The following is a 27,125-nucleotide window of genomic DNA, read 5'->3' as shown; positions in this document are numbered from 1 at the left end:
CTTTGATGTATCAAAACTCAGTTTTAATTAAATTTTCAAAGAATGTATGAAATTATTTCTATAGAACGATTTATATAATATTATCAGTAATTGTCTTTTTTGTACTTTTTCCCTTCGATTGTGGTTTTGCGATTCAGAGAACTCGCGGAAAAAATGTTGTTTCGTACATATCGCAATTATCGAGCGGGACTACATTTCAACACAAGGAGCACACGTGGCGCGCTCACGTGCCGCGGGTCAGGATGTATTACACGGAGACGTAGGTGTGTCAGGCACGTACCGGCAATGCGCAAAACCCGAAAGTATCCCGGCATTCGGTATGGTCACGGTTGTACCCGTTAGCAGGCTAATTGGAATCCAATCAGCGCGATTAATCGTTTAACATGCCGCGCGCACGTACGTATCCGCCAGGGGCCTGACGGCGTTTAGGTATTTAACGGCGGGAAACCGCCGTCGATGCGTGGGCGTGTACCTCCGGCTATATTTTATGTTTAGTCCCGCTCCCTGCCGCATGCAGACAATCGCCTCTGCCCAGCCTCGTAGATCCTAGCCCGGAGATTCTCGCGCGCGATATCTTGGCCCTTGTTGCGAGCAAACAAAGGGGGAAGAAAAAACGAATCAAGTGTGTAATTCTCTCATAGATATACACAGGTTGTCATCAAAGCCGTCGGAAGTACAAATGTGTTATCGGGACGGAAGGGAGAGAAGTTGCCTCACTTCTTAATCCGCGACTTCTTAAAATGTAAACATCTCAAAATGCACATCTAAGCACATAATTTTGTTTACGTAAGAAGAGAAAGATAATGGTTGTAAAGAATTAATTTATAAATGTCACACTATGTGAGAAAAGAGTCGTGTTAGAAGTCGGAAAACACCGGAGAGACAAGCGGAACGAATTACCGACTAATCGTCAGCTCGCCTCATTTTCGTTGTTTGACGAGAACGCAGTTCTTTTCGAGCTAAATCCCCGACTAACGAAACGCGAGGCGATTCCATTTCTTTCCTCTCGCGAAGGTCTGTCCTTTTTTTCGCGCTTCTGTAGACGCTATTAATTAAATCCACTCAAGTCGGAGCGTCGCGCTGTGCTATGGCGCGCTCGCGATTATAATTTAAATGAAATCTCGTAATCTCGGGAGCAACCGGAACGGAAAGAAACACCGCGGAGAAGGCGGGAGAAGAAAAGTCAGCCGCACCGTCGCGAGGAGCGCGCGTCCAAGGTAAGTTTCCCACTTTTGAAACGGACGAGCGGTTATATACATTATACATATTTCAAGAGGAAAATCGGAAAGAAAACGAAGATCCCGGCGAGAAGATAGTTGTGGAGAACTTTTCCGCGTCGAGCAAAAGAAGCTGGGCAGTAAACCCAGGGGCGGGCAAGAGTAACTCTTCTTTTCCGTGCAGGTTCGAGATTCTCTTCGCATAATCCGAGAGTGAGAGATCCGCGGAAGTAAAACGTCTAATCGAATCTGGCAGCGGAGAATTACGAAGTACGGAAGAGAAGGAAAAAAAATAAGTTGCGAGAAGGATATTCGAAGGATCGAAAGTCCTTCTTCTCGTTCCTTCGATCTGTAACGCGATTAACGATTCCGCCGCGACAGAAATCCGGAACGCGGTCAGGATTTTATTCGGTGACGTCGGTGGCAGATGCATTTATCGCCGCAAACTTTCCTTTTCCATTTTGCGTCGCGGATTCAGCGAGATACGAAGAAAAGAATCAGCTATTACGACGAGCTAAAAAATTGTTTCGACTCGAGTGATCGATCATCTCGGAAAACAAGGTTTTGAAAATTAAACACGGCAGAGCACATAACTTCTACGTACGAATATCTGTGTAACATCTCACTACATCGTTGTCGACCTTTCTGCAAATGTAAAAATTACATTTGGAAAAAGCGTTTCCGAAAAATGGACTACTGCGAATACCAGTAAAAACTGCCAGGGAAATTCGTCATTAAAGTTACAACCGCGTTTTAAAAGCGTATACCTTCATATAACTTGTACGAGGAAAAATAAAACAGTAGTAAGTTTTAATCGAACAAAAGTAATAGTTTCTTTTTGTACAAAAAAAAAGAAAACAAACAAAAACAATTATTTGTACGAAAAGTTGCTATTTCAGATAAAATAGTGATGCAACTTCGACTCGAACATTGACTCAAACAAGGTTTTGTGCATTTCCTTTTTTATTTTTATACAAAGTACTATATCGCACAAAAGAGGATTATTACGCACGCGCTCGAGGACCGGATTCGTGTAACCGACCGGTTTCGGAGGAACAATGAGACGAAAACAGCGAAGAAAGATCGCTAGAACACTCGAATCCGGACAAGTAATCATCGTCGTTTTTCCTTCATTGCGCTATTGAATGGGGAATTTTTGCGAGGCTCGACAAATTGTCGACGCTTCGACAGTCAACCAAAAGGATTTCCAGCGTCTTGCTTTTTCCTGCGATCCTTGGCTCGTTTTATATAAATTCGATAAGGATTCTCGTTAACGAACAGAAGCAACATAAAACTTCCGGGGCGATCCGATAATCGCGCGCTCTTGGAGAAAAAAAACTTTACGCATCTGATCTTCCAAAGGATCTGAAAACTTACGTTAACGTCATTTATTTTGTAACTTGAGCAGGCGCGTGCTCCGCACGTGCGATGATGGCTTCCCGATCGGATGGGATAACTCGGATTCGATTCCATCATTTTTTCGGATGGACTTAATTGAAGTTAACTTCATTGTTTCATTTTTATCCCCGGAGGGGGTTCTTTTTTTTTCAGAAAAATCTGCGAGAGCTGGACATTGAACTTCTTTTCCAGCATTATATTATAGTGAAAAGCACACAGTTTATCAAGACGCGGCATTACCCTCTCGCTATTGTTAGCCTCCGATTTCAAGGTTTCGTCGAGCGAGTGCGGGAAAGAGAGAAAGCGCCGAGAGTGGTTTTAAAGTAGACGTGACGCTATACGCGTATAATATCGATTCGCGCGGGATGAAAGCCGGAGGATATCACGCGAAGGAGGACGAGTCTCATCGTCTGCATGCGTCTGTGTTGGTACGTGGCGAGGGGAAGGTTCGCTTCTTTTCTCGGCTACAGCACGTAGCGCGCACTGTTGCGAGATCCTCCGGGGGTAAAAATCCGAAAGAAAAGTAGGCGGAAGGGGAATGGCGGTCGCGAAAAGGTGGAGGAATACGGGGCAAGGGAGTACGTATCTGCATATAACCTGGTTTCTCACTCACGCGCTCGAGGCACTCGGCCAGGTAGCGATAGATGGAACGGGCTCCCACGGGAAGTGGCCCGTTCCGTCGCCGGGTCCGCTCTGGATAGCCTCGTAGAAGACCGACCACTCTGCAGGGACCGGACTAGTGCTTCTCAAACACTGGCCGTGCTGGCTGGCCGGCCGGTCAGCCGGCTCCATCCTTCATTATCTGGCTTCTCGTTCGTGCCCGCCATCCCGTCGAGCGAAAAGAGAGAATCCCACAAGCGGGAGACCACGTGCCGCGCAAACGTAAGCGCGACGAGAAGCCTCCAGAGCGAATAATAAGACGCCACGCGACGCTTGAAAAATTATTCTTAATTCCAGCGAAACAAGAACTGTGCTTTAACTCCCGAAGGAGAAAGAAGATGCAGGAGATGCGCGATTGTTTGCGTTATTCCATTGAATTATTCGCCGCGCGGTTTTCTTTACCAATTTTTTAGACGAAGACTAGCACAACTCAGGCGCGCGCTACGCGTACGCTATTATTGCTTTTTTTTTATTTTAACATGTAGTATCAGTGAACTTAAGCTGTCATCGCAATGACAGCTGGTATATGCGTCTTACAAACAATATAATACACGTGATGTACATATGAGAGATGTCAGAAATAACGCGTGAAAATCAAACTCGAAAAATAAAAGAAAGAGAAGAGAATGGAAAAACAACACGTGACTAAAGTCACGAGACAAGAAGAAGTAGTAAGACACCATGTGACTGAAGTCGCGTGACAGAGAAAAGAATTAAAAAAAAAAATGTTATATATAATAAATATATATCTATACAAATGATAGTAAGTCTACAATTTAGTTAACAGAGATTACTAAGTTTAATATATTTATAAGATTTATAAATTATATTTGAAAGCGAATCCCTGAACACCTGGAAAAGACATCTGGAACAAGTATTATATTCCGCGAAAACCTCATCACATGACATCTTTTTTCATACTCAAACTGGTTGAAAGATTCGAACGAGAAGCTCGTCGTCTAAGTTGGGTGTCTCGTCGAGACACCTGGCAAGGTCGTCTAGTCTCTGCCCGAAAAGATCGTTTTCGCGTGAAAGTATCGAGTGGTTTCGGAGCGTTGAGGGATCATTGGGATTGTGACAGATGTGGAGCGCGTGGTGGAAACGGGCAGGTGCCAAGTGTGAGAGAAGCAAAACATTCTCTCGCATTTACAATGCGATTGAAAAAGCTATAGATGCAAAAAACTATTAAAATGTCATACAATATTTGAAAATAATATAGGTTGATGTATAGAAAAAAATTCTCGAGTATTTGCAGTGGTAAAAACATCTCAAAGACTTTATTGCATTTTTCATGCAATAGTTTTTACAGTGAAATTCACGCTTTGAATATTCGACAAATTTTAAAAATAAAATTTGCCGAACAAAACTAAACTAAACTAAATCTCTGCAATAGCGCAAGCGGTATCAAATATCGAGTGATTCTCCGTTAGAGACACGAATAATTTGTTTTGGAATTATATAAAAAATACTCCAAGTTATCCATATGTAGGTGTACGTTGAATGAAACAGCTTCGGCCCACAAAGGCCCGGCCTCTCCGTGGCGTATCGATACCGCATTTCAACAAAATTCTCGTCTACTTTATCCGGCAGCAGGCGCGCGCGCGTTGTGCTCGTTGCATCGTTAGCATTTCAATGAATATGTTATATTCATCGGTCAAATATGTCATCGACGTGATCGCTTGCAGCTCGTATGCTCTGGACCCGGAGGCTAATAAGTCACGGGGTTAATAGACAAAGTTTCGTTTCGCCTCGTAAAATCGTGAACGGGCATGGACTTTATTGGCAGAAAGGATAGGAGAGGAAGAAAGAGAGCAAGAGAGATAAAGAGATAGAGAGGCAAAGTGAGAAAGAGACACAAGAGCGAGATAAAGACAGAGCGACGTGGAAAAGGGCGGGGGAAGGGACGAAAGAAAAGAGTAAGCGGTATCGATATGCACGGGGAATATCGAATGCGAGAGCCAGCATAGCAATATCGAGATGAGTTATTGTTCGCCGAGCACAATGCATTCAAATACTGAATGAAGCCGGAAAATTGATACAAAAAATCCGTTGATACGGATTCTGCAGAAGGCCGTATCAACTTCTGTTATCACCTTCACGGGAGGGGTGAGAGCGCGAGGGCGGATATATATCTCTCGCTTGAAGAGAGATCGCGTCACGCGCGCGGTAATCGTTACTGAATGAAAAACGCAAAATCCGCTCTCGTGCGTGACGATATAACACGCGCGCGAGTATATTCCGAAATGTCATCGGTCTTCGGTAAACAACCGACACTTCGTAATTGTCCAAATATAGACGTTTTCGTTGAACAATAATTGTTTGTATTTTGAAGCGGTAACGTGGCAAATATTCATCACAGAACGTTCGTATTAAATGTTCACATGCAATTGTAAATTGAGAGAAAGATAAAGAGAGAAAGAGCGAGCTTAATATATGAAAAACCACTCGAAAACCTTCCACAATGCTGATCTGAGAAACATCGATGAGCATTAACAAAATAATGGAAAATAGAGAATTTAATCGAAACTGTGTGTTGCGCGCGAATTTATCGTAACCGCGATATTTGCTGTAACAATAATTTAATTCTACTTTACATCTGATTCCGGAGAGTTTATCCCTTTTTATTTCTTTCTAATTATCGATAAAATCTACAGCAGTTTTATTAGCTTTCTCTTTTATTCAAAATCGTAAATTTCACCCGGATTATTATCGACGGAACGAAGCCGCCGCTCTTTGCCTTAACGCTCTTTGCTCTTAACGATTATTGGCGTCATCCTCCTCCCTTTCTTTCGACATATAGAAACATTTACAGCGTTTTACTCGACCCAGCATTGCATCGGGCCTTCTTTGAACGAGCGTTTTTGTTCTTCCGTTCTGCAAAGTCAAATCCACACTAAATCAGAGTATTTGGTACAGAAAACGTACAAACGTCAAAGCATCCCGAATCCATTATCGGGCGAGTGTTCCATCAAAACGGGGTCTAAATTAAGGGAATCCCTATTTCGCGTTTCGCGATCGATAGGGGCAAGGGACGGAGGAAAGAGCGACGGCGAGAGAGAAAGAGAGAGAAAGAGAGAAAGAGCCAGCCATAGTGCCGGCAACCGCAGGAAAACGCGACGACAAAGGGAAATGGACGTGGGAAGAATCAAGGGGGGCTCGAAATCGACGGAGCGTGCCTTCCGCCCTATCCTGCCGTCTCTCCATCCTCCGGTTTTCTCCGCCCTCGGTCTTTCCTTTTTCGTCGACTGTTGGCAGATAGACGAGAAAATTGGTCGGCGTGTATTGCTCATCGCGAATTCATCGCAACGACGTATCAAACATCATCGTATTTCACACTTTGAAATAATTTTTTACAATGACGAGCTTTTGCGCGCGCGCAAAACCAATTCGTTTAGTCTAAATACAACAATATATTGTATCCGTTAAAATCTTTTTTGTGTACAAACCATAATATGATGGATACGCACGAGTGCGTTAGTTTTTAATACATAGAACGTAATCCGCGGCCGTTCTCTGGAAACACCATTGCCCGCACTTGTTCATGTAAAACAAAGTATTTTACGCTTTGTAATTTCAACTATTTGTTCTCTTTGAACGTATCATGGAAATGATACCGCGATGTATCATAGAACAAAGATGACATTTGCAGATACAGAAAAAACGGTACACTGAGAAAAAAATCTAAAGCGATTTCAAAAGTTGAAGCTTAAACGCAGAAAGATTTAGTAGCTGTGGACCCATTACATAGCTGAAAAGGATCTTCAGCATCGTCGTTCCTTTAAACCGAGCGCGCAAAGTAACCAGACGTTTTTGCAGGTGTTTTTTTAAGCGGTCTCGCCTGTAGGTGTTATGCGAGCAAAGTGCTGAAAAGTCAGCGAGCTTAAATATCCGCGTGCGTATTCGCGGGACAGCGCAAGAGAAAGAGAGAGAGAAATAGTCCGAAATCCAAGGTTTTCTTCCATATTCGTTAGAAGACGACTTTACGCGAATAGCCTTTTAGTCTAATTCGTCGTATAAAATCCCAATTAAACGCTCGGAGAACGAGAGATTCCGCGCGTGTCCCGCTCAGAAGAGACGTTTCTCCTGAAAGAGTCAATAGAAAATCAAGCGTCCTCGTAATCCACCGCGAAAGCGTTTTCAGATAAAGACCTTTATTGGCGGCGAAAGATTTGCAACGGAACAGAGACCTATCGCGCACAAATTCTCATATCTCCAGCACCGAACCATATATGGCTCGCGTATCCTTTGATCTTGAACAAAAGGCGATATAAGAGAAGTGGAAATGGCTCTGTCGATATATATTTGAGGAGATACCTGTGTAATGTGATGAAAATAGTTTGAAAACATTTTCAGCGAGATTAATCGCGCGGAAACAATTAGCGCGCAAAAATATTGCACCGGTTTTTTTTTTCGGTAGATATCGACATTAGATAACTCGGAAATATATATCGGGTCTATAATTGTCTTTTACGTTTCAATTTCCAATCTCTTGGACAAATTGTAAGTCACGAGAGATTTTTCCGAACAAAGCTGTTCGATCTCGCAGCGCGAAGAACTTGAGCGCGTACTCGCGCGTCGGCTCGTTTCTTTACCGAGACGCTCCATTAAACATCCTCAACTACTTCTACTTTTGCACATTTTTTAGAGCTCGTTTACCTCCTATTGTTTTGCCCCGACTCTTCTTCCTCCTCCGAGTCTGCTTGTCGGAGAAAGCTTTTCTTCGAACAATATTAAGTGTGATTTATATAACAAAGAAATTATAATATGCCACTCCTACGTGTCCCGAAATTCTAATTATTTATAATATGAAAATTAAATATAAGACTTAAAAATTATATAAATCGTTAACACTACGTATCGTTGCGATTATATCGTTTTTTTTTTCTTCTTTTCTTTTCAGCTATAGTCTTTCTCTATTTCACTTTTCTTTTATTTTTACAACGAGCAACGAGAACATTTAATTTCGTGTGGTTTCCGGAAGAAATATTTCCCGTGGGCGTCCCACCGTCATTATTTTCGATGGCAAACACGTAAGAGAACTCTGGCCTATCCTCGCCGGGCTGCATTACGAACAGACTGCATTCCGGACCACCTACTAACCGTCAGAGCGTGGCCGGGGTTTTCTCCGCATTTAGCACCAAATTATTACGCCCTCCGAGCGTTCTCCATTCTCGCCATTTTACCTCTTCCCGCGTAATCTGTCGCATCGCCGAGTGGAACCGATGCCAAGGGATCCAAAGATGAGAGAACGATGATGAAGAAGGAGAAGAAGGAAGAGAAGGCGGAGACGAAACTGCTTTCTGGCTGGATGTCGCGTTTTTTGACGAAAACTGTTCCAATTTTTGCACTACTCCCACTGTCATTATTTTCCACGTGGTATCGCCCCGTTTCACGTGCGATCGAGCACGTGTCGCACAACTGCCACGCGTTGATGCAACGCGCTCGACACGATGGAGTGCCCAGAGGTCGATTGTGACAACTTCAATAAAATTCTCAATTGTTTATTGAAATAAAATTGTGGCACCGAAAAAAAGACTTGTGTGGAAAAACAACCTATATAATAACAACTTGTACGTGGTTTTCTCTGAGTTCTATTTTTATCAATATCATGTTAAATCTAAAATTATTTTTCACTCAATTCTCTGTGATGATTAAAACAATCACAAAACCATTGCATTAAATAAATATCTGTTTTTTTAATGGAATCACGTAATAAGAATACGAAGTTACGCAATTTTATGCGTGTAAGAAACTCTTAAAGACTCATGTAAGCTCTCTCTCTTCTTCTTACGTCTAGATTCTTTCATTACATTGGATATGTTCTCGTAAGTTACTTGCGACTGTCGAGTATTTGTCCTGCACTCAAAGTGGCTCAACCACTTTTTGTATTTGAATATTGCTGTCTCCGTCCAGGATCGTTGAAGCCGTTTATACGGTTGCCGGACCCGGGTTCTGTCCGCGGATGCCGATCCGGACTCGATGAGCTTCACCACGAGTGCGACCGGATATTGCAGGGCTGAACTGAAGGGTTCTCGCAAAGGGGGAAAAGAAAAAGAGGAAGAAGAGAAGAAAAAGGAAGAAAGGAAACGCGAACGAATTCGTCTTTAAGTAATCGTCGGCCCTTCCGAAGGTATTCGTTCGAGACGGTGACGAGGCGAGGCGGGGGGCGAGGTGCAAACGGCGGAGAACCGAGGCATGCCGGGGACTCGATTAAATGATTAAACGAGCCCCGAGGCGCCATATTAAACTCGCTCGCTATTCTCTCGTTCCTTCCTGGGAGTCGTTTCGCCCTCAACGGTCTCCCTCGTCGCCGACTCTCGCGCACGCGGCTTCTTCCATTTTTCTCTCCTCCGTTCCTCGCGCGCCGCCTCCCTCGCCGGCTCTCTAACAATGTCATTGTCCGTTATCGCGGCACAATCAAGGAAGAACAAAAACAGATTTCGATTATGCCGATTGCAATGAATTCTGATGAACCGGTTTTCTTTTCTGGAGACAGAAAAGGAGGGAAAGAGCGAGGCGTCGCTCATAAATCTCGGAAAAGCGCCATATATTGGCGCCCCGTCCGCGCGGTCCCGTGTCGCGAGAAGAAAAATATTTCCCGATTCGCGAAACACGTTATATTCCAAACGTTTTAAGTATGTGAAACGATACGATTATAAAGAATAAATGTGTGATCCCCAAGTACATATCAAAAACAAAAATCCAGAAAATATTAAAAATAAATCCAGACGAGATTATATCTGTAGGTAATATGTATAAAGTTTCAACAACACAAGCTTGACTTTTGCAATAACTCAATCATTTAAATGTTCAGCGTGCGCGCAAACCTACACGAACACACATACGACACTAACGTGTCGTATCTTTATTTTTACATCACATTAATGTTTCGACCATGTTGCTATAATACGCCAAATTTTATCTTATGTGTACAGATGTAAAGCGAGATCTCGTGCATGAATTAATTACAGCTCTTTAAAATATTCAAAGTTATAGAACATGGCAATATATGATTTCAACAATATGTAATTTCGCGCTCGCGCAAAATCGAATACTCGCAGCAGAAATATATCTTTGCGTCAAATAATTCGAAAATAAGCAACGTCAGTTGTTTTTAAAATTATTATCGGTGGCGACGTGACGACTGCAAGTATTGGAAAAATTCATGGGTTATTTTTTTGAATCGAGATTCGATTAGATCATTTGGATCGTTTTGACGTCGACAGAAGAAGCGGATCGCGCGTTTTTTTGCGCATAGGTTCGGGTGTAGTCGTTGAAGCGTCGCGGTCGAGACGCATTTGCATATAAACGAGAATTCGCCGGGGCTGGTAACGTTAAAACGCGCCATTTTTATTATTATACCAATTAGGTCGTCACGCGTTGCGCGTACTACAAATTTCCACCGGATATTTGTACTTTTTCTTCCTCGCTGATGCATGCATCAGCCGGTAGCCAGTGAGCCGTCTTTGTGGGATCACCTGCGGAATCGCCCGGTGGCTCCAGCATCGAATTTCGAACACGCCCGACCGTCTTTTTCAACGTCGGCCATCAGTTCGGGTTTTTCGCAGGAACTCACCCGATTAAATAGCCCCGCGGATCATTTTTTTTTTCCCATCGAACGAGTTTCATATACGAAGAGATTGAAAGGTGCCTTTTTCCCCCCGTCTCCTACTCCTCTTCCCTTCCTCTCTGCGTGTCGCTCGACACGCAGTTATTCGTATTTTATGGTATGGCTCTCTTCTCGTTGGCCCTCGCCGCGCGTTTTCCCCCTCGCTTTCATAAATCATTTACGTCGCGGAGACAGCTCGCCCGACATTCGATTGCAATTTTCGCGTAGCGTCCGTTTAAGTTGATTCACCCTCTCGTTATTGCAGGCGACGAGAACGAAAGACCGGGGTAATTAAGCGACCGAGTAATTATACGACTCATTATTTAACGCTGCACGTCGACGTTACGCTAATACAGCGCAATACGCTCGTTATATGAACATATACACGTACATGTACATAACGAGAGGAGGACCCCGCGAGATAACGTTTTACGCGGCGCGCTCAAGTCACTTAATCGCCGAGAGAACACTCGAGATTCTCTCCAATTGCTATTTGAAACGTTTTCAGTTTTCAATATCAAATCGATCTCGGCCGATGTAATTGCCAATCTCCGTCGCAGTTAGCGGAAGACGGGGACGCTGCTACGGAAGGCTCAATACGCTTCGAACAGATCGAAGGATGCGTCGCGATGCCACCGACATTCAACAGCGCCCGGGTCCTTCCGGCTCGGTGACGTTTGACAGCTCGTTAGCTCGTTTCCCCGACGAGGGAAATCGCGGTCAGGGCTGTCCATTGTTCCAGACTCCGTGCGATTTTCTACGCGCACATTTCGAGGACCCTAGTTCGCCGTCTCCCGTTCCTTCTTCCCTCTTCTGCCCTTCGGCCTCTCATCATCCGGGAGTATAGAAACGAGTCTATCCTTTGTGGCCAGGGCCTCTCTGGCGAATCGCCAGGATTAATTATGGTGTTCAGATGGCCTGTTCGCGACCGTGCTATCGCGCTTGCGTCTCACTTCTGAGCTTCTCTCAATTTGCATCTCAGCATGCTGTCACACATTCTTAAGGATTTCTTCTCTCTCTTAGTGTAAATTCGCACAAGTAAGAAATTTAAACTTGCAAAAACACGTTAGCTAATTCTTTAGTCAATACATAAACTTCAGAGAAAATTAATTTCAATTGGCTCATAAATCAACAATTTTTTTATTCGTGACATCGACTTGTTGCAAAGTTTTTTTTTGAGAAATTCATGAATATTCAATGAATCACATTTTTATTACGAGGTGATATTTTTACGCGTGTTCTGTTAGACAAGTCCAAATGTACGTTATTATTATATTAATGTACGTGTAATACTTTAATCATAAATTCTGACACGTCTCTAGTTATAGAAAATAAAACTAGATGGAAATTGAAGTCATTGTGACGTGTTAAATATATGAGGCTTTACACTGTCGCGAGTGTTGCAAATGAAAAATCAATATCTATTATCGAAAATCTCGGTTCATCCAAATTTATTATCTAATACAGAGCTCAGAGATTCTTTTTTTTTTTTTTTGCTATTGGACTGTAGAATTTCAAAAAATAAATGTGCAACAACAAATTCTGCAACATTATTCATCGATACGTTTTTTCGAGAGAATTCTGTGTTCTAATCAATAAATCGACTTGCGAATATATAATATATATATATATATATATATATATGTAACAGTGTCGCGAAATGCAATTAATATATTAAACGTTGTACGAAAATTTGGAAAACTGTAACGCAGATAGTTGAATTAATAACTAAGAATCACGATGCATTTACAACTCATTCATAATCAAACTCGATATATGGATGCAGACGAATAATTATACATTGTTAAACATAATCGGTCACGTTTTGTACAACCGCATCATAGATCGCGCGTTAATATTGCGAAACGACTTTGCTTTTCTGTGAACGAATAAACACGTTTCTGTTAATTGTTCGAGTTTGCGTTTAAACACGAATTTTTTTCTCGCAAAACGATTATTCATCGAAAAGCGTTAACGTGCAGTGCGAAGAAATCTCGAAAGCGAGAGATAAACGCGGGCGGCGCGGCAGTGAAAAGAACAGACATCGGTATTCCGATGGCTGTCCAAAGGAAAAGGCAGGTGTTCTTCGGAGGCAGCTGCAATCACGACCACCATCTGCTGCGGTAATGCACGCCCGTTCTCGGAGCGAAGCGAGATAGGCCCATTGGTCTGAGAGGACCGCCAATTAGGCCCAGCTGAAACACGTGCCCGAATAAACCGATTTCGAGGAGAGACGTGATTCTCCTTGAAAACTCTCGGCTGTCTCTCCCTGATGCATTTTCTCTTTTCCTTCTTTTTTGATTTTTTTTCTTAAATTTTTTTGCTATCCTTTGCTTGGCTGTGCGCGCACGCCCCGTCGCACTTTCGTATCATCTTTCAACAACTTGTTGAGCAACAGTTGGTCGACACGAGACAATGAATAAGCGATACTGATTACGATAAGAATAAAAGAGATTGAACGATCATAATTCGCGAATAAATAGAACTGTTATCATAGAGAGAAATAGAGAAAGAAAGAGAGAACATTTATTAATTCAAGATGTTACCTTATTGCAGATGCAGATTTCCTTACAGAAGATATACGATATCTTTTTATATAAAGTATATTTGCAAACATTTTATAATTTCTCTTGAAATATAGAATAAAAAAAACTGACGCTCAATGCAACTTTAATCGCGTGAGCGTTCAAAGCGACGCATCTAATAAATACATAGCGAAATCTTGCGACAAACGTTACAAGCTCCATTATAAAATGTTAAACTCCGTCGGTATTAATGGACTCTAATATAATTGTCTAATATTCCCATGTATATATTAACTTTTTATATATATTTCGTGTAACCTCATAAATACGCTATTATACTTCAAAAATTATAGTGTAGTTATTATAAAAAATTACATGCATATGTGTGTGTGTGTGCATGTATATACATATATATAAATTCCATTATCAATATGTACATATATGTATATCAAACACTAGTAATTGCATTATTTTCATTTGAAGATAGTAAGTCACAATGATAAAAAAGCATATGTTATGTATACACAACTTGCATAATTAGTTTTGCAGATTAAATTAATTATTTCTTTAATTTACAAGAAAGAGAAGTTAGCGAAGAACACCCGCGCGCGCGCGCGTCAAAATTTTTTTATTTATAAATACAAATTTATTTTCAGATGAAAAACATAAGAACATTTATAAATACAGATTATACATAAACTACATAATTACAATCACAAAATTATATATTATTGCAAAAATAGATGATTTTTTGACCTGCAAGCATGTTAAAGATAAAATTTACTAATTTTATGTTTAACTATTGTTAAAATGGAAAAAGCAAAAAATACTTGTGAGAAAAAATCACATATTAAACGTTTGAGACACCAATTGTTAATAGCGACCAGATCGACCATCTCTGCTCTTTTCGTCTCTTCCCTTGCGACGATCCCTAGATCTGGATCTCCTTTCACGAGATCTAGACCTCCTTCTGCGATCACGACCACGTGATCTTGAGCGTGATCTTGATCGACCCTTGCTCTTCTTCCGGCTGTACAAATATCGACGAAGTTCACGAGAGATCGGTTTCAAGTGCATAAAGTTGCAAAATCCAGAACGGGTGCATTCACTAAACAAACATAACTTATGCGAACACTGGTAGCTATCATATATTCCATTAATAATATCTTTGCTTGAAATTACCCCATTTCATATTGACGACAGCAAGCCTCACGAAAATCGGTAACGGGTGACAGTTCAGCATAAACTGGTCTTCCGCCAAACCAACGATTGTTCAAGTCATTGACTGCTCTTTCCGCATCTTCTTCTCTGCGAAATTTTATGTAAACGTTCCCAACTAGATGATCCCCAAGATTGTCGCACACATTCATCTCTTCAATTTCTCCATACTTATCCTCGCACTCGATAAAAACATCCTCAAAAAAATTGTCATAATGCTCTTGCATCTCTTCGTCAGACACATTCGCAACCACTACAATATAATAATGGTAATACAACACATGTTTCAATTTATATGATACTTTGATATAGTATCAATGTCAATAGCTTAGTACAATATACTTACAATGTGACCCATCAGCGCTTTTTGCAGAATTCTGAGGATTTACATATAAATTCTGCAGCAAACATGTCTAAAGAACACAGATTTGTGTTGGACCCATGTGTCAAAAAACAAAAGTTTTGTTTTCGATTTGATTTTCAGTAACATTACTGTGATTTATAGCTGAATGTATTCAAAGTAAATATACAAGAACTGTATACCGTAGAAACTATACTACTGTACATATTTAGATAGCATTGTATTGGTGCTATCACAACTTGCAAAACTCACTCAATATTTGTGTTGTAAAACATAATATTACAAGAGAATATATTGCAAAACATGTAAGCAAGCTAGTTTTGTATAACAATAACATATACTTTTTGCAAATGTTTACAAGTAACTGTTTTTTTGCTATCAATGTACGTATATGTACGTATAAATACAACATATATATGCGATATACGCGATATACGCGTTAAATGTGTGGAAAATATGCACAAAATTGTAACTCACCTGACTAAAAGTTGGCTTGTTGTGGATTCGTGAACATCGATCCCCATGACGGCAAGCGCCTATCTTGAAATAAAACGAGCAATTCACTCTGAAAAAAAAAACAACGCCATTTGTACTTTGCGATCATAACCTATCTTACGGAAGCCGACGAACAAACGTACAATTTAGTTACTTACTTGTCCTTTTCAGTCCCAAAGATCGATGCCAGATACTCTGCCATGATGTGAAAGATTGCTTGATTAAAGTACTGAACAGTTACGGCACGAGAAAACAAATTTTCCGGGTTTAGAAGTCACGTAGCGGTGTGTTGTGTGTATCACATACGTACAAAATGACACGAAGGGCTCTCGAGAAACGCTGTAGAAAATTATCTTACCGACGATCGCATTGTTTAGAAAACTACTTTATCGACACTCTCATGGTAACAGTGCAAGCGTCGATAAAATAATTTTCTATGTTTTCTGACAGAGTTCCCTCCGTGTCATTTTGTAAGTACTACACACTGCTTCGTAACTTTTAAACCCGGAAATACTTATTTATTTTCTCGTATTGAAACTCGTATTGCTTCAATCAAGTGCAATCTTTCGCATTATGGCAGAGTATCTGGCATCGATTTTCGGGACTGAGAAGAACAAGTAAGTAACTGAATCATTTGTTTATCGGCTTCTGTAGATAGAAAGTCGTCTTGAAATTTGTGAGCAATTTTTGAATAAGCGTACACGATTGTCTTATTGATATTGTTTTGACGTTACGTTTCAATTTATTTGTCTCTTTTAGTTATCTTTAAACCGCAGCTTTTACATGTTTTTTCGAAATTTATCTTTGTTTTATTATTTCTATAGAAAAAAAATAATTATAACAAAGTTGACACAGATATAAAGTCAAATCTTGTCGAAAATTATTGATAATTATTTTCTTTTTATAGTCAATATGTTATTATAAATAAACTTACATTCTTTATATAAAAAATTGAAATTAAAATTATACAAGTATCTATAATTATAAAAATTAACTAATTCCGTGGTTTTGCCGGTATTACACCTCTATTTTCCATTTGTTCTTTTAACCGAAACTTTTGAATCTTTCCACTAGTCGTCTTGGGATATTCATTTATGAATTCGACGTAATGTGGTATTTTGAAATGTGCTATTTTGCCTTTACAATAATCTTTCAGTTCATTCTTTGTCATTTTCTCGCCCTCGCGAAGTTGAATGCACGCGCAAATTTCTTCTCCGAAGACCTCGTCGTACGCTCCTATCACGTGCACTTCCAATATTTTCGGATGAGTCATCAAGAAGTCTTCAATTTCCTGTAATAAAATGCAAAATAATTTATTAACATAATTACATAAGTAATATGTAATTTGTCAGTTTTTGTCTTACTTAAAAGTCACATTTGAATGTGAATATTATACTGTTAGATAATAGCATTAAAATATACAATTATTGTTGCTAATGTATATATGTATATGTGTGTTAATTAGAAAATATCTACGGCCTCTCACCCTGGGGAAAATATTTTCTCCTCCTCGAATGAGCATGTCTTTGAGTCTTCCTATGACAGCGCCGTATCCGTTTTCTTGCAAAACAAACTGGTCGCCAGTTTTCAGCCAATTGTCCGACGTCAAAGTCTTCCTTGTGTTTTCTTCGTCGTCCCAGTAATATAACATATTACAATAACCACGGACCCAAAGTTCGCCAGGTGTTCCAAACGGGACAGGCAACCCGTCCGTATCGACGACCTTGTCGCCAAACAACATTTTAACAATTTTACGTGTATCTATATTTAAAGAACATTGTCAGCAGAATAAACAAATAAATTAAATGTGTACCATTGCTTCGACATGGTTTCCCAAATGACCAACAGTGGTTTCTGTTAAATGTCTATCTTCTTCGCGGAACGATTGAAATGTTACAGCTGTCGTTTCTGTGAGACCATATATGCTCTGTAACTCCAAGTGTTCATCATTGTAACAAATTCAAACTTCTTAGTAGAGGAGAAAATAGTAATATGTTTCTTCTAAGAAAATTTTTATGATGTAATTGCAAGTTAAACGACAGAATTTACCATCATATTCTCGATGCGAAGTATTCCTCGTATTCTTTTGAAGAGTTCAGCAGGAGAGGGTGCACCACCAATGGTGCCTGCCTTGAGAGAATCAATCGATAATTGTAATCGTTGCTGTGCCTCGAGTAAGTTTACCTGATAATACAATATATGCAAATTGTACATAAATTGTTGCAAACAGATTAATCTTATATCGATTTTATGTTAAAACAAATCAAGGCAAGTTTATACTTCAAATTGCTCGTGGCAAAAACATATCAGCGTTTTGTCACTTGTTATATTTGAATTTTTATATTTGATATGTTATCACACAATATGTTTGATACGTTATCTCTTCTTCATCTACCAAAAGTTTTTTCTACGAAAAGTTTTTTCAATAATCCAACTTTTCAGCTTGCTTCTTCGAAATGCCGGTTAACTGGTTTTTCCCCCTTCTCGTGTTTCATTTTTCTCATCCATTTACATGTGTCCACACTTGTACGTACACACATCTCGGTTTTTGCTTACCCACATAGTTGGCGTTCCGTACGTTATAGTACACTTTTCCTTGGCTATCGCCTGCAAGCTTTTCGCCGGATCGAAAGAGCGTCCTTCTAGAACGAGAACACACCCCGTGTGGAACATCATTAATTGAGCCATTACCAATCCGAAAGCGTGGAAGAATGGCACATTTAAACAAATTGTATCCTCGGACGTTATCTTTGCCCTTAATCCAGCCTGTTGAAACAAAAATGAAATGACTTTTTCTAAAATACACAAATCAGACGTTTTTGTTTTGTTTGTAAAAATAAAGATTAAATAAGTCAATTTTATAAATAAATTTGTACACCGCGGTTATTTGTGAAAGTGTTTTAAATTGCATTGTTTTTATCTCACCTCCCTGCTGTTGTTTACAAGACTTCTATGTGAAATCAGTGTGGCTTTGGACCTTCCGGTGGAACCGGACGTGAACTGTATGTTGCATCCGTCGTGACAGGATATCTCGTTTTGCGTGGCGGCGATCGCGTCCACTTCCGCTTGCGTTGGCGAAGCTTCGACGTCGGCCAAACGACGCGTGCCTCTATAAATTTAACGTGCTTTATATCGCTTGCAACGTTTTTTTCAGTGACGTGGCGAATGAGTAGACCTCGGCAAAGCCATTAGCCTAATTGCACCATGATTCTTCCAATACGCGAGATTGTTAGTCAAGTCGGCCGAGCAGCAAAAAAAAATTGAGGTATGCGAAATCTTACGACGACAAAAATATGTTAAACGGGATTCCGTTCCTCATAAAGTCTCGTAAGATCGAAGATCGAGAACGCTCGCTTCGATGTCGCAACTGTTTTATTTTAAATCCTATCATCCTTCCCAGTACTTGAAAAGTCGCGCAATCTTCGTCTCCTTTATAAGAACTGAGATCGATACACTATTCTTGTAACATGAAACAGAATATTTATGCACTTAGCTTTTTACTTCGACGAATATCTTGGTTATTTATAATACCACCTTACACAGACATTAGACGTTTAATGGACGTTCCATGTGACATCTAATGAACATCTAAATGACTTGTACAGAATGTTGTTCCATGTGTGTACAATATAATCGAATCTACATTATTTTTTAAGAGATAATTGCCATGTCATGTGACATTTCAATTACTTTCTGTGATGGAAAACAAAAATGATTCGATGCATAAAAGAGATAGCTGCATAAAATGTGAGCACACAAGATGTTCGATACAATAACCGCCACACATCGTGTTCTTAATCCATTTCGCGTCGAGCGAAAGGTTTCCGTCAGCCAAAGTACGAGAACTCACGCGATATTCACGAATCAGCGAGAAAAGCGTTCTAATACGTTAAAAGCTCTCACACGAAAGAATCGCCCCTCTCTTCTCGCAGAGAAGCGCGTCCTCAGTTTATAGACAGATATGCGGATAGTTTGCACTTTCGGGCAAAGTCACTTACGTTATGTGATCAGGAGAATAAATGATGATATGTTCCAGAGTAGGACACGCTTGTTTGGCGGCAAGCAACATCTTCGGGTAATTTTGCGTTTTGAATGCGGCGGGAGAGACGATCGCTTTCACGCCAACTTTTTGCAAACAGTACTCAACTTCATTCTGCTGATAGGCGGGATTAATTGCGACAGCGATCAATCCCGCTCTCCATGCGCTCAGAGCGGTCAAGTACCATTCGAGATCATTCGGACCCCAGAGACCCAGCCGATCGTTTTTCTTCAGACCCAACTTCTTGAAGCCCGCAGCCAACGAATCCACCCGTCGAAGAAGCTCGGAATAAGTTAAACGAATATTTTGATGATTCGAAATTATACAAGTTCGCGCAGGCCATTTTGCAACCGCCTCGCTCACTATCTGTCCAATGGTTTTGTCTAGTAAAGGTGAATCATTTGAACTGATCAAATGAGAGACCTTGATTGCTTGAGACAAATTAGCCCTCGTTTGAATGTTCGCTTTTTGAACTTGATGTCTCTCTGTAACAATTGATCGTAATGCTTACACGTATATGATGACCTTGAACTTTGTGTATCTTTATGTATATTATTTTATTTACACATATAGATTATTTTAAACTTACGCGATCTTCGATTACGCTACAATTACTAATAAATGTTCTTTACTTACCTCTGAGTCTGATGTGCAATATTGAAAAACATCGCGAATAGTTGTGTTTTAAACTTCCGGATGCAAACATACGTTGCAAACTCAACGAAGAGAGAGAAAACATTTTAAGAAAAAGTTGAGATTGCTGTCGAAACGTTTAGTAAAGAAATTAGAAGCCCATTACGAGACAAAACACTTGATGTTTGTGTGTAATGGAATACTTTATTTAGAACGTCAGACGTTTAGATCCTTGTGTTGTATCTTCTTCAGTGACAAACTACATCAATGAATATAAAAAAATAATTTTAGTTTGCTCATTATAAATTAAAATAATCATAGTACAGCCTCATTTATTTATTATAACCAAAAAATATATGAACACTCACCTGGTTAAAATTGCAGAAAGTACATCAGGCCCGTTTAAAGTAAAAAATCGAGAACTATAACATAATTGTTAGCTATAAACAAAATAAATAACGAATAAATAACATAGATACACTATAAAGTTACAAATTAAAATAAAGAAATAAAAGAAATACTTGTCAGGGTGAAGAGAGAAACACAAAAACGTTAACTTTACAATCACTTGGCACACACTGATGTACAACCTTCACACGCGTTATAAGCAGTTTCCCCCACGAGTAAAATCTGATAACGGTTAAGAATATTTTGTAAATAGTTAAAAGAGCAAAATGCAATTTACTTGCTATTGCATAATTCAAGAAACGAAAAATATGATTTTAGTTAAACATATGATTAAGTTTACAACAACGTTACGTAACAACGGAAGTTATAACAACATTCTCAGTACTATCTATAGTCATTGTGCGTTATCTGCTATTTACATTGAAACATCTGCTATTTACACTGAAGTAAATTAATTTACTGTATGTATATGGCATATATTCAGTACATTTACGTCTTAAAATTTTGAAACTTTACGTCTTGCATATTGGCAATGTGAGTTCTTTCAAAACATTACAACGTTTCAAGCAAGCAACTGGCTGGTCGGTAAAATTAACTAAAGCATAAAAAAAAGAGTACATTCCTTTCGAACTAAAGCATAAAAGTACACTAAAGCAAGCATAAATAGATCTTTTATCAAGAAAAAGAACATTATTCCTAAAAATGCAGCATCATGCTGTTACTCTCAGAATCACACGATGTTCTCTTACTATCAATCTTATCTGTTTTTTTTTTCTTATAAATGATATCAACCTTTTCTTTCTCTCTCACACATGTATACGTACACGATATTGAGAAATAAATTACGAAACACTATCCGGCACGTTTACGGTGATTTAATGCGTTTAGTGCGGAATATATCACGAGCAGAAGTTCCACTGCAATGCGGACGGTATTGCCATTTGACTGATCTGTGTGTTACTGAATGAAATGCTCTCGAAGACTTACTTCACATCTTATATTGATGACGTGATCAAGAGAACGTAATGCAGACGAACTGAACTTTGTTATCGTTTATTAGAAGATCCGTGGGAATGATGAACGCGTAATAAACTACAATAAGGTCAACGATATTATTATCAAGGTTATTGCAGATGTCATTGACATGTATACATATATCGTTTGCGAAACTATTGCAAGTTCAATCATTTGTAATATGTTGTTAAAATATTGCAATGTTGTAATGTATATTTTTTTAATGCCTATCTTATAGAAACAATGAAAATATTTTTTTTTTTGTAATATTTTGTAATATTATCTACAGATATGTATATATTATATGTACATATGTTTGTGTGCATACATATGTATAAATATATGTACATAAATGAGAGAGAGAGAGAGAGAGAGAGAGAGAGAGAGAGAGAGAGAACATTGACATCTTTGCATATAAGCAATGTCATTTCTTCGTTTCGCTTCGAGGTATCAATTAGCAAGTTAAATATAATAACGTTCCGCTAGGCGTTACGCAAGAAAGAAGAATTTCCCGCGGAGAGTTTTCTAGTAACGTGAAAATTGAATAAAAATTTAAGATTGAAAACTTCCACGTTATAAAATTAAAATTACAAATCCCAACGTGTAACGTTCTTATCACGCGGCTTTCGCGTTTTCTTATACGCCTTCGTCAACAGTAGCAGGAAAGAAGTTTCTTCGAAGAACGTTACGATCATTTCTAAGTAAGGAAAAAGGAAAGGAAAGAGAAGACAGACGTCAGTGTTATCATTTGATACAGCCTCTTAAAATTCGTCTCGCCACTAAATATACGGAGAATTCGATCCTCTTGATGTCGAGCGAGAAGAAGCAAAAAAAACCGAGAGACCCGCGCGTTATTCAAAGCCGTGGCAGAAGTCCGTGGATTCAAGATAGACGGATAGCGTGCCTGCCAGGCTGGTCCGGAAGTCGCGTGTCGACGGCAGCCATAACAGCCCCTCCGTGGCTCTCGCCCTTCTTCCACCCTGAGCCCACCACCTCCGCTTGATTTCCTTACCCTGCTACCAACGACCAGCACGGCCTACCGCGAGATTGGCCTATGTATGTGAGACGCAAATCCGTGCAAATTGCGGGTAACGAAGTGTTGGTGCAACGTTACCCTACGAAGTCCGAGAACAAGTCGGCGATTGGTCGATCCTGCCGAGCGCGAGCGAGCCCCGAAGGAAGGCAACCCTCTCTCGTCTTTTCAACCCTCTCGATTACAGTACTGTTTCCAGAATCGTTAGGATAACCGTGCGGTTAACATCATTTTTACTTTCGATACAATAGACTGATTAAGAAAATAATCAGCAGTGCTAAACTGTGAAAACTTTTAAATTTGTGATAAGACACTTTTTTCATGTCGCAAACGCGAAAAAATTTGTTAAAATTAAAAAAAGCATCAATTATATTATTAAGGAACATTAAATTTTTGTAGCATTTGGAGGCATATCTTTGTAGTTACATTTTGTTATCAGTATAAACTGCGGATGTTTGATACAATAATTATAAATATTCTAGTCGCATCTCCATGATAAAGCAAATCTGCTCTTTAGAGAGACATATTTGTTATGTGAAAATGTGAATTATTGTATTCTTTATTCGCTCGTGTACGTCACACCAAACGAAGACGTATCTACTTAATAGTGTCGTAATTTTCTTCTTCGTAAACGGTGTGCAGTTCTGTTCACGAGAGTGAATCACTCGAGTTAATCATGTTCACATTCTACGCGGAGAGATCGTACGATCTAGCATGAGTAGTAACAGCAAGAAACCTCCGGGAGGCAAGGACGACAAAAAGAATCCCTCTAGTAAAGAGGACAGTCCGTCGGGTGGCAAAGATGATGGTGGTTCAGCCTCAACAGCGAGCAATGGCGGTGCGACCGGAGGTGAACCATCGCAACCCGGAAGTAAGCCCAGCTCGGCTGGCGCTACCGCTCGAGAAGGGGCCCAGAGACTTTTGGGTCTGGCCGCAAGGGGCGAATGGGCCCCAGTGGACCAGCTGCTCAAGTCTCTGGAGAAGACGGTGCAGAGCGCGGGTGAAGATAACTTTATCGCGCCGCTCGCAGGCGTCTTGGACTCGGTTAGTTTCGTATATCATCAAAGAAAACTTAACATATGTTTAAAGAAAAGTTTTAATATATATTTAAAGAACTATACAGCTATGGAAGATCAATTCTTAAAAACTTTTTGGAAAATCTTTATTAGATAAAACGATCATGCAGATCAAAGATTAATTGACAGATTGTTTCTTGCTGACGATATTTCACGTCCACGTTTACGCATTTTTCGACGAAAGCTTTTGATTTGCAGACGACGGGAATGACGCCGTTGATGTACGCAGTAAAGGACAATCGCAGCGCGCTGCTCGACCGAATGATCGAGCTCGGAGCCGACGTAGGCGCCAGAAACAATGCAAGTACTTCATGATAATGATAAACGAGCGAATGAAGCAAATCGCTTAATCACTGACTAATAACGTTGAGAAAGTTTGTTATCTGTAACGGATTTAAAAAGAAAAAGTAATAACAAATGCGATGTGTGAATTGTAGAAATATTGAATTTAAATGAAAAAGATTTGATTCATCATCATGGTCTTTGATTCATTGCCGTCGCGATAAGCTTTCGTGTTGGGGTTACGTGGCACCGGCGAAGGTGACGCGTGCCACGAAACGTGTACAGCTAATGATCAGGCCGCAATCTGTGCTAAAGTCGAGTCACCCAAGTGGCAAGTGGAGGGAACGATTGCGTGAAGGAGGGCCAAGGTCAAGGAGCTTGTGCTTACTGACCGACTGGACAAGACGGGGTAACTCGCGTCAAGAGACAAGTAGGCCGGTCGTAGTCGCAACAAAAAACTGCTCCGATTCTTAGATTAACTCTTTTATTGCTAATGGTATCTATAGATATTTTGGAAGTTCGTTCGAAGTATGCTGTTGGCGCTTATTGGCGTTTGACCGATATCAATCATTAAAGTTGTCCGCTGTTAAGCCTAACTCGTAACGACTCTTTGCTACACGTTCATCTAAGCAAGGCAGGAAAAACAAAAAGAACGAGTAAATTGCCTTAATTCTTTACCAGGAATTGACGTAGAACTGTAACAGAACAAAAGCTTGCAATCTCTATTGCGATATCGTTACTGATAAAAACTTTTATTCTCGTTATTGCACATTATGGTATAGCATATGAAGAAAATTAAACATTCTTTACAAACAACATTACGTCCGTTGTAATGTGAGTAAGAGTGCGTGTCTTTATGAATAGCTAGCCTACATTAGACCATCACTTTGTAAACGCGTGCAAGGCGTAGCACATCATTATCGATCTTCCACCTACCACTCCCAGAATTATTCCGATATAATTTTCAAATGGTGCGCTGATACGCTCGTAAGCTAGAAATATTGCTTGGATCAGTCCGAGCTTATTGATAGCGAAAGTTTCACAACATCATCTTATTACTTAATTTCTATAAATATCGTCGTATGTTAGATTGACTGATAAAATACACGAGTCAAGATTTTTCACAGATCAAGATTTGATCCGTGATGCAATTAAAAGTTTATCAATTATAGAGCTGTCAAAATGATGTACGTTACATGTTTTAGATATTTACACAACTTTTGAATAAAATGTTCGAGACGAACGTTTCTGAGATAACATAAGAATTTTTATTGCTTTCCGCAGGATAATTATAATGCTCTTCACATCGCTGCTATGTATTCGAGAGAAGACGTTGTCAAGTTGTTGCTGTCCAAGAGAGGTGTTGATCCTTACGCCACGGGAGGGGTACGAAAACTTTTTTAATTTAAAGAAATCTATTTCGGCAAAAAAACTTACATAATTACTTGTCCTATGTATAGAGAATTAAAACAATCACATAATTTCTCGAGAGATATAATTACGCATTACCACACATAGCCAAGACAACAAACGGCGGTTCACTTGGTGGCGTCAAGACAAACAGGCACCGCGACGTCGATTTTACGAGCTCTTTTGGGTGCTGCTGGCCGAGACATCAGACTAAAGATCGACGGTGTAAGTAAAACAAAAACAATTATTTTGGAAACAAAAGATGAACGAGAAACTCAAACGTGTGTGTATCTCTTTTAAGAGTTCGCAGTTCAAGTCAATTTTCATCGATATTTAGAACAAATTAATCGCGAGCGATGCTATTGTAAATGCATGTTATTTTGGCCCCAAAACGCGAAATTGGATACGAGGATAAAGATTTTTCTGCGGCACGATGCTCCCGTTTCGCGTCCGCGTTTCTCGCGTGACAGGTGCCGCGCGCCGAGAGATCGCTACCTGGTACCGAACGGCGCCATAACTCTTCTCTTGGTAACTTTGTCCTTTCTGTCTCTCCTGTTCCCTGTCATGCACCCCGTCGTCGTACGACGCCACGACGATCCGAAGAGAAGTCGACGAACGCCAACAATCACGACCGCCGGTCGTCTATAGATAAAAACAATGATGTGAGATATTTCAATATGTTCCATTTAGATATGTTGGATAAACATGAAGGTTCTTCTCTCTCTCTAGCCATTTATTATATCAATTCTTTCAAACGCGACAAGGTGATAAATTTCTACTGTTACAATTACTCTCAATTTGTTTTGAAAATAAAAAATCTTTCCACATAGCTCGTAGAAGAAAACTTTTCTATCTTCTACTTCTATCAATTTATTGAACATTTTCCATCGCAGAAAGGAAAAATACCTCTTCTACTAGCAGTGGAGGCTGGTAATCAGTCGATGTGTCGAGAACTGTTGTCACAACAAGCGCCCGATCAGCTTCGAGCCACCGCACCGTCAGGTGATTCCGCTTTGCATTTAGCCGCCAGAAGAAGAGATATCGATATGGTGCGGATTCTGGTGGATTACGGCACATCCGTCGACATGCAAAATGTACGTTAGAAATTCGAACACGAAGATCTGAAATTAAGCCAGTGATCGAACGGCATTGTCGGAACTTTGCCAATTACGTAGTATTTCGACGCAAATTATACAACGCCATGCACATTTCCTTTTTTATCGTCTTTGTACTATAGCAAATCACCACATGCGATATTTAATTAGCTTGTTTGTAGTTTTACAACCGTTTGATTTATCTGTTTTATTGTCTAAATAACAAAATAAATAAAATTAAAACATTTTATAAAATATATATAAAATGTTGTTGACTGTTTTAATTTTAAACAAACAAAATGTACAAAATTTTTATACGTAAAGATTAGAGTAAAATGAAAATGTAATGTGAGTTTTGAATGCAAGATGATTACGTTGCGGTTTATGTTGCAACTACCGAACTTCCATTTTCAGTTTAAGCTTTAACGCCGCTAGTAATGTAAATAACGAAACTTCAGATCGATCATACTTGCCGTACATAAGTGACGCACGTGACTTATACATTGCTGCAAACATCGCTACGAAACAACAAAGTTTATGTACCTAAAATGAGCAATAATGGGAACACGACGGTCGTAAAATTTGCGACAAGCGCCAAAGTTCGCGTTGTAACTGCACTTATATATATATATATATACCTTTCGAAATTACTC

At 39.8% G+C, this 27,125-nt stretch overlaps 3 protein-coding genes across 12 annotated transcripts in view; 1 reads left to right on the top strand and 2 right to left on the bottom strand.

Moving 5' to 3' along the window:
* The window catches only part of LOC109857061 (serine/threonine-protein phosphatase 6 regulatory ankyrin repeat subunit A), a 152,103-nt gene that overhangs the window by 111,474 nt on the left and 13,504 nt on the right, over positions 1 to 27,125 (top strand). For 3 of the 7 annotated variants that reach the window (XM_020432985.1, XM_020432975.1, XM_020433042.1), the window contains exons 1-5: positions 22,001 to 23,654; positions 23,885 to 23,986; positions 25,253 to 25,354; positions 25,487 to 25,603; positions 26,272 to 26,472. In XM_020432985.1, the coding sequence (XP_020288574.1) occupies positions 23,325 to 23,654; positions 23,885 to 23,986; positions 25,253 to 25,354; positions 25,487 to 25,603; positions 26,272 to 26,472 (852 nt within the window). In that variant the 5' untranslated portion in view covers positions 22,001 to 23,324. Of the gene's footprint in view, positions 1 to 22,000; positions 23,655 to 23,884; positions 23,987 to 25,110; positions 25,156 to 25,252; positions 25,355 to 25,486; positions 25,604 to 25,975; positions 26,041 to 26,271; positions 26,473 to 27,125 lie in introns of those variants that run through there. The other 4 variants (XM_020433004.1, XM_020432995.1, XM_020433023.1 and 1 more) reach the window with 4 other exon arrangements.
* Positions 14,076 to 15,818, bottom strand: LOC109857120 (splicing factor U2af 38 kDa subunit-like). Its single transcript, XM_020433130.1, has 5 exons — positions 15,642 to 15,818; positions 15,466 to 15,553; positions 14,974 to 15,040; positions 14,592 to 14,880; positions 14,076 to 14,517 (listed from the first exon to the last, which is right to left on the bottom strand). Exons 1-5 carry the CDS (start codon positions 15,683 to 15,685, stop codon positions 14,283 to 14,285), a joined length of 723 nt encoding a protein of 240 aa, XP_020288719.1. The 5' UTR covers positions 15,686 to 15,818; the 3' UTR covers positions 14,076 to 14,282.
* On the bottom strand, positions 16,209 to 21,683 carry LOC109857104 (acyl-CoA synthetase family member 2, mitochondrial). 4 transcript variants are annotated; one of them, XM_020433109.1, is made up of 11 exons: positions 21,551 to 21,683; positions 20,677 to 20,785; positions 20,524 to 20,595; positions 20,159 to 20,414; positions 19,482 to 20,007; positions 18,409 to 18,592; positions 18,040 to 18,249; positions 17,533 to 17,667; positions 17,297 to 17,410; positions 16,970 to 17,206; positions 16,209 to 16,774 (listed from the first exon to the last, which is right to left on the bottom strand). In XM_020433109.1, exons 4-11 carry the CDS (start codon positions 20,259 to 20,261, stop codon positions 16,478 to 16,480), a joined length of 1,806 nt encoding a protein of 601 aa, XP_020288698.1. In that variant the 5' UTR covers positions 20,262 to 20,414; positions 20,524 to 20,595; positions 20,677 to 20,785; positions 21,551 to 21,683; the 3' UTR covers positions 16,209 to 16,477. The 4 variants fall into 4 exon arrangements, with proteins under 4 accessions (XP_020288698.1, XP_020288689.1, XP_020288680.1 ...); XM_020433100.1 differs by lacking the exon at positions 21,551 to 21,683 and adding an exon at positions 21,356 to 21,531; XM_020433091.1 differs by lacking the exon at positions 21,551 to 21,683 and adding an exon at positions 21,388 to 21,531.

This window comes from Pseudomyrmex gracilis, unplaced genomic scaffold (assembly GCF_002006095.1).
Source record: "Pseudomyrmex gracilis isolate BER0280 unplaced genomic scaffold, ASM200609v1 scaffold_4, whole genome shotgun sequence".
NCBI lineage: Eukaryota > Metazoa > Arthropoda > Insecta > Hymenoptera > Formicidae > Pseudomyrmex > Pseudomyrmex gracilis.
Note: the sequence above shows the minus strand (reverse complement) of the source record. Positions and strands in the feature narration are given on the sequence as shown.

Coding starts and splice junctions, on each gene's coding strand:
- LOC109857120 (XM_020433130.1), bottom strand. CDS start 15,685: ATGGCAGAGTATCTGGCATCGATCTTTGGGACTGAAAAGGACAA. Junction 15,554..15,641: donor TTTGGGACTGAAAAGGACAA/GTAAGTAACTAA, acceptor TTTTTTTTTCAG/AGTGAATTGCTCGTTTTATT. Junction 15,041..15,465: donor ACAAGCCAACTTTTAGTCAG/GTGAGTTACAAT, acceptor TGTGTTCTTTAG/ACATGTTTGCTGCAGAATTT.
- LOC109857104 (XM_020433109.1), bottom strand. CDS start 20,261: ATGTTTTCTCTCTCTTCGTTGAGTTTGCAACGTATGTTTGCATCCGGA. Junction 17,668..18,039: donor ACGGAACGCCAACTATGTGG/GTAAGCAAAAAC, acceptor TTGTATTATCAG/GTAAACTTACTCGAGGCACA. Junction 17,207..17,296: donor GAAACCATGTCGAAGCAATG/GTACACATTTAA, acceptor TTTGGCGACAAG/GTCGTCGATACGGACGGGTT.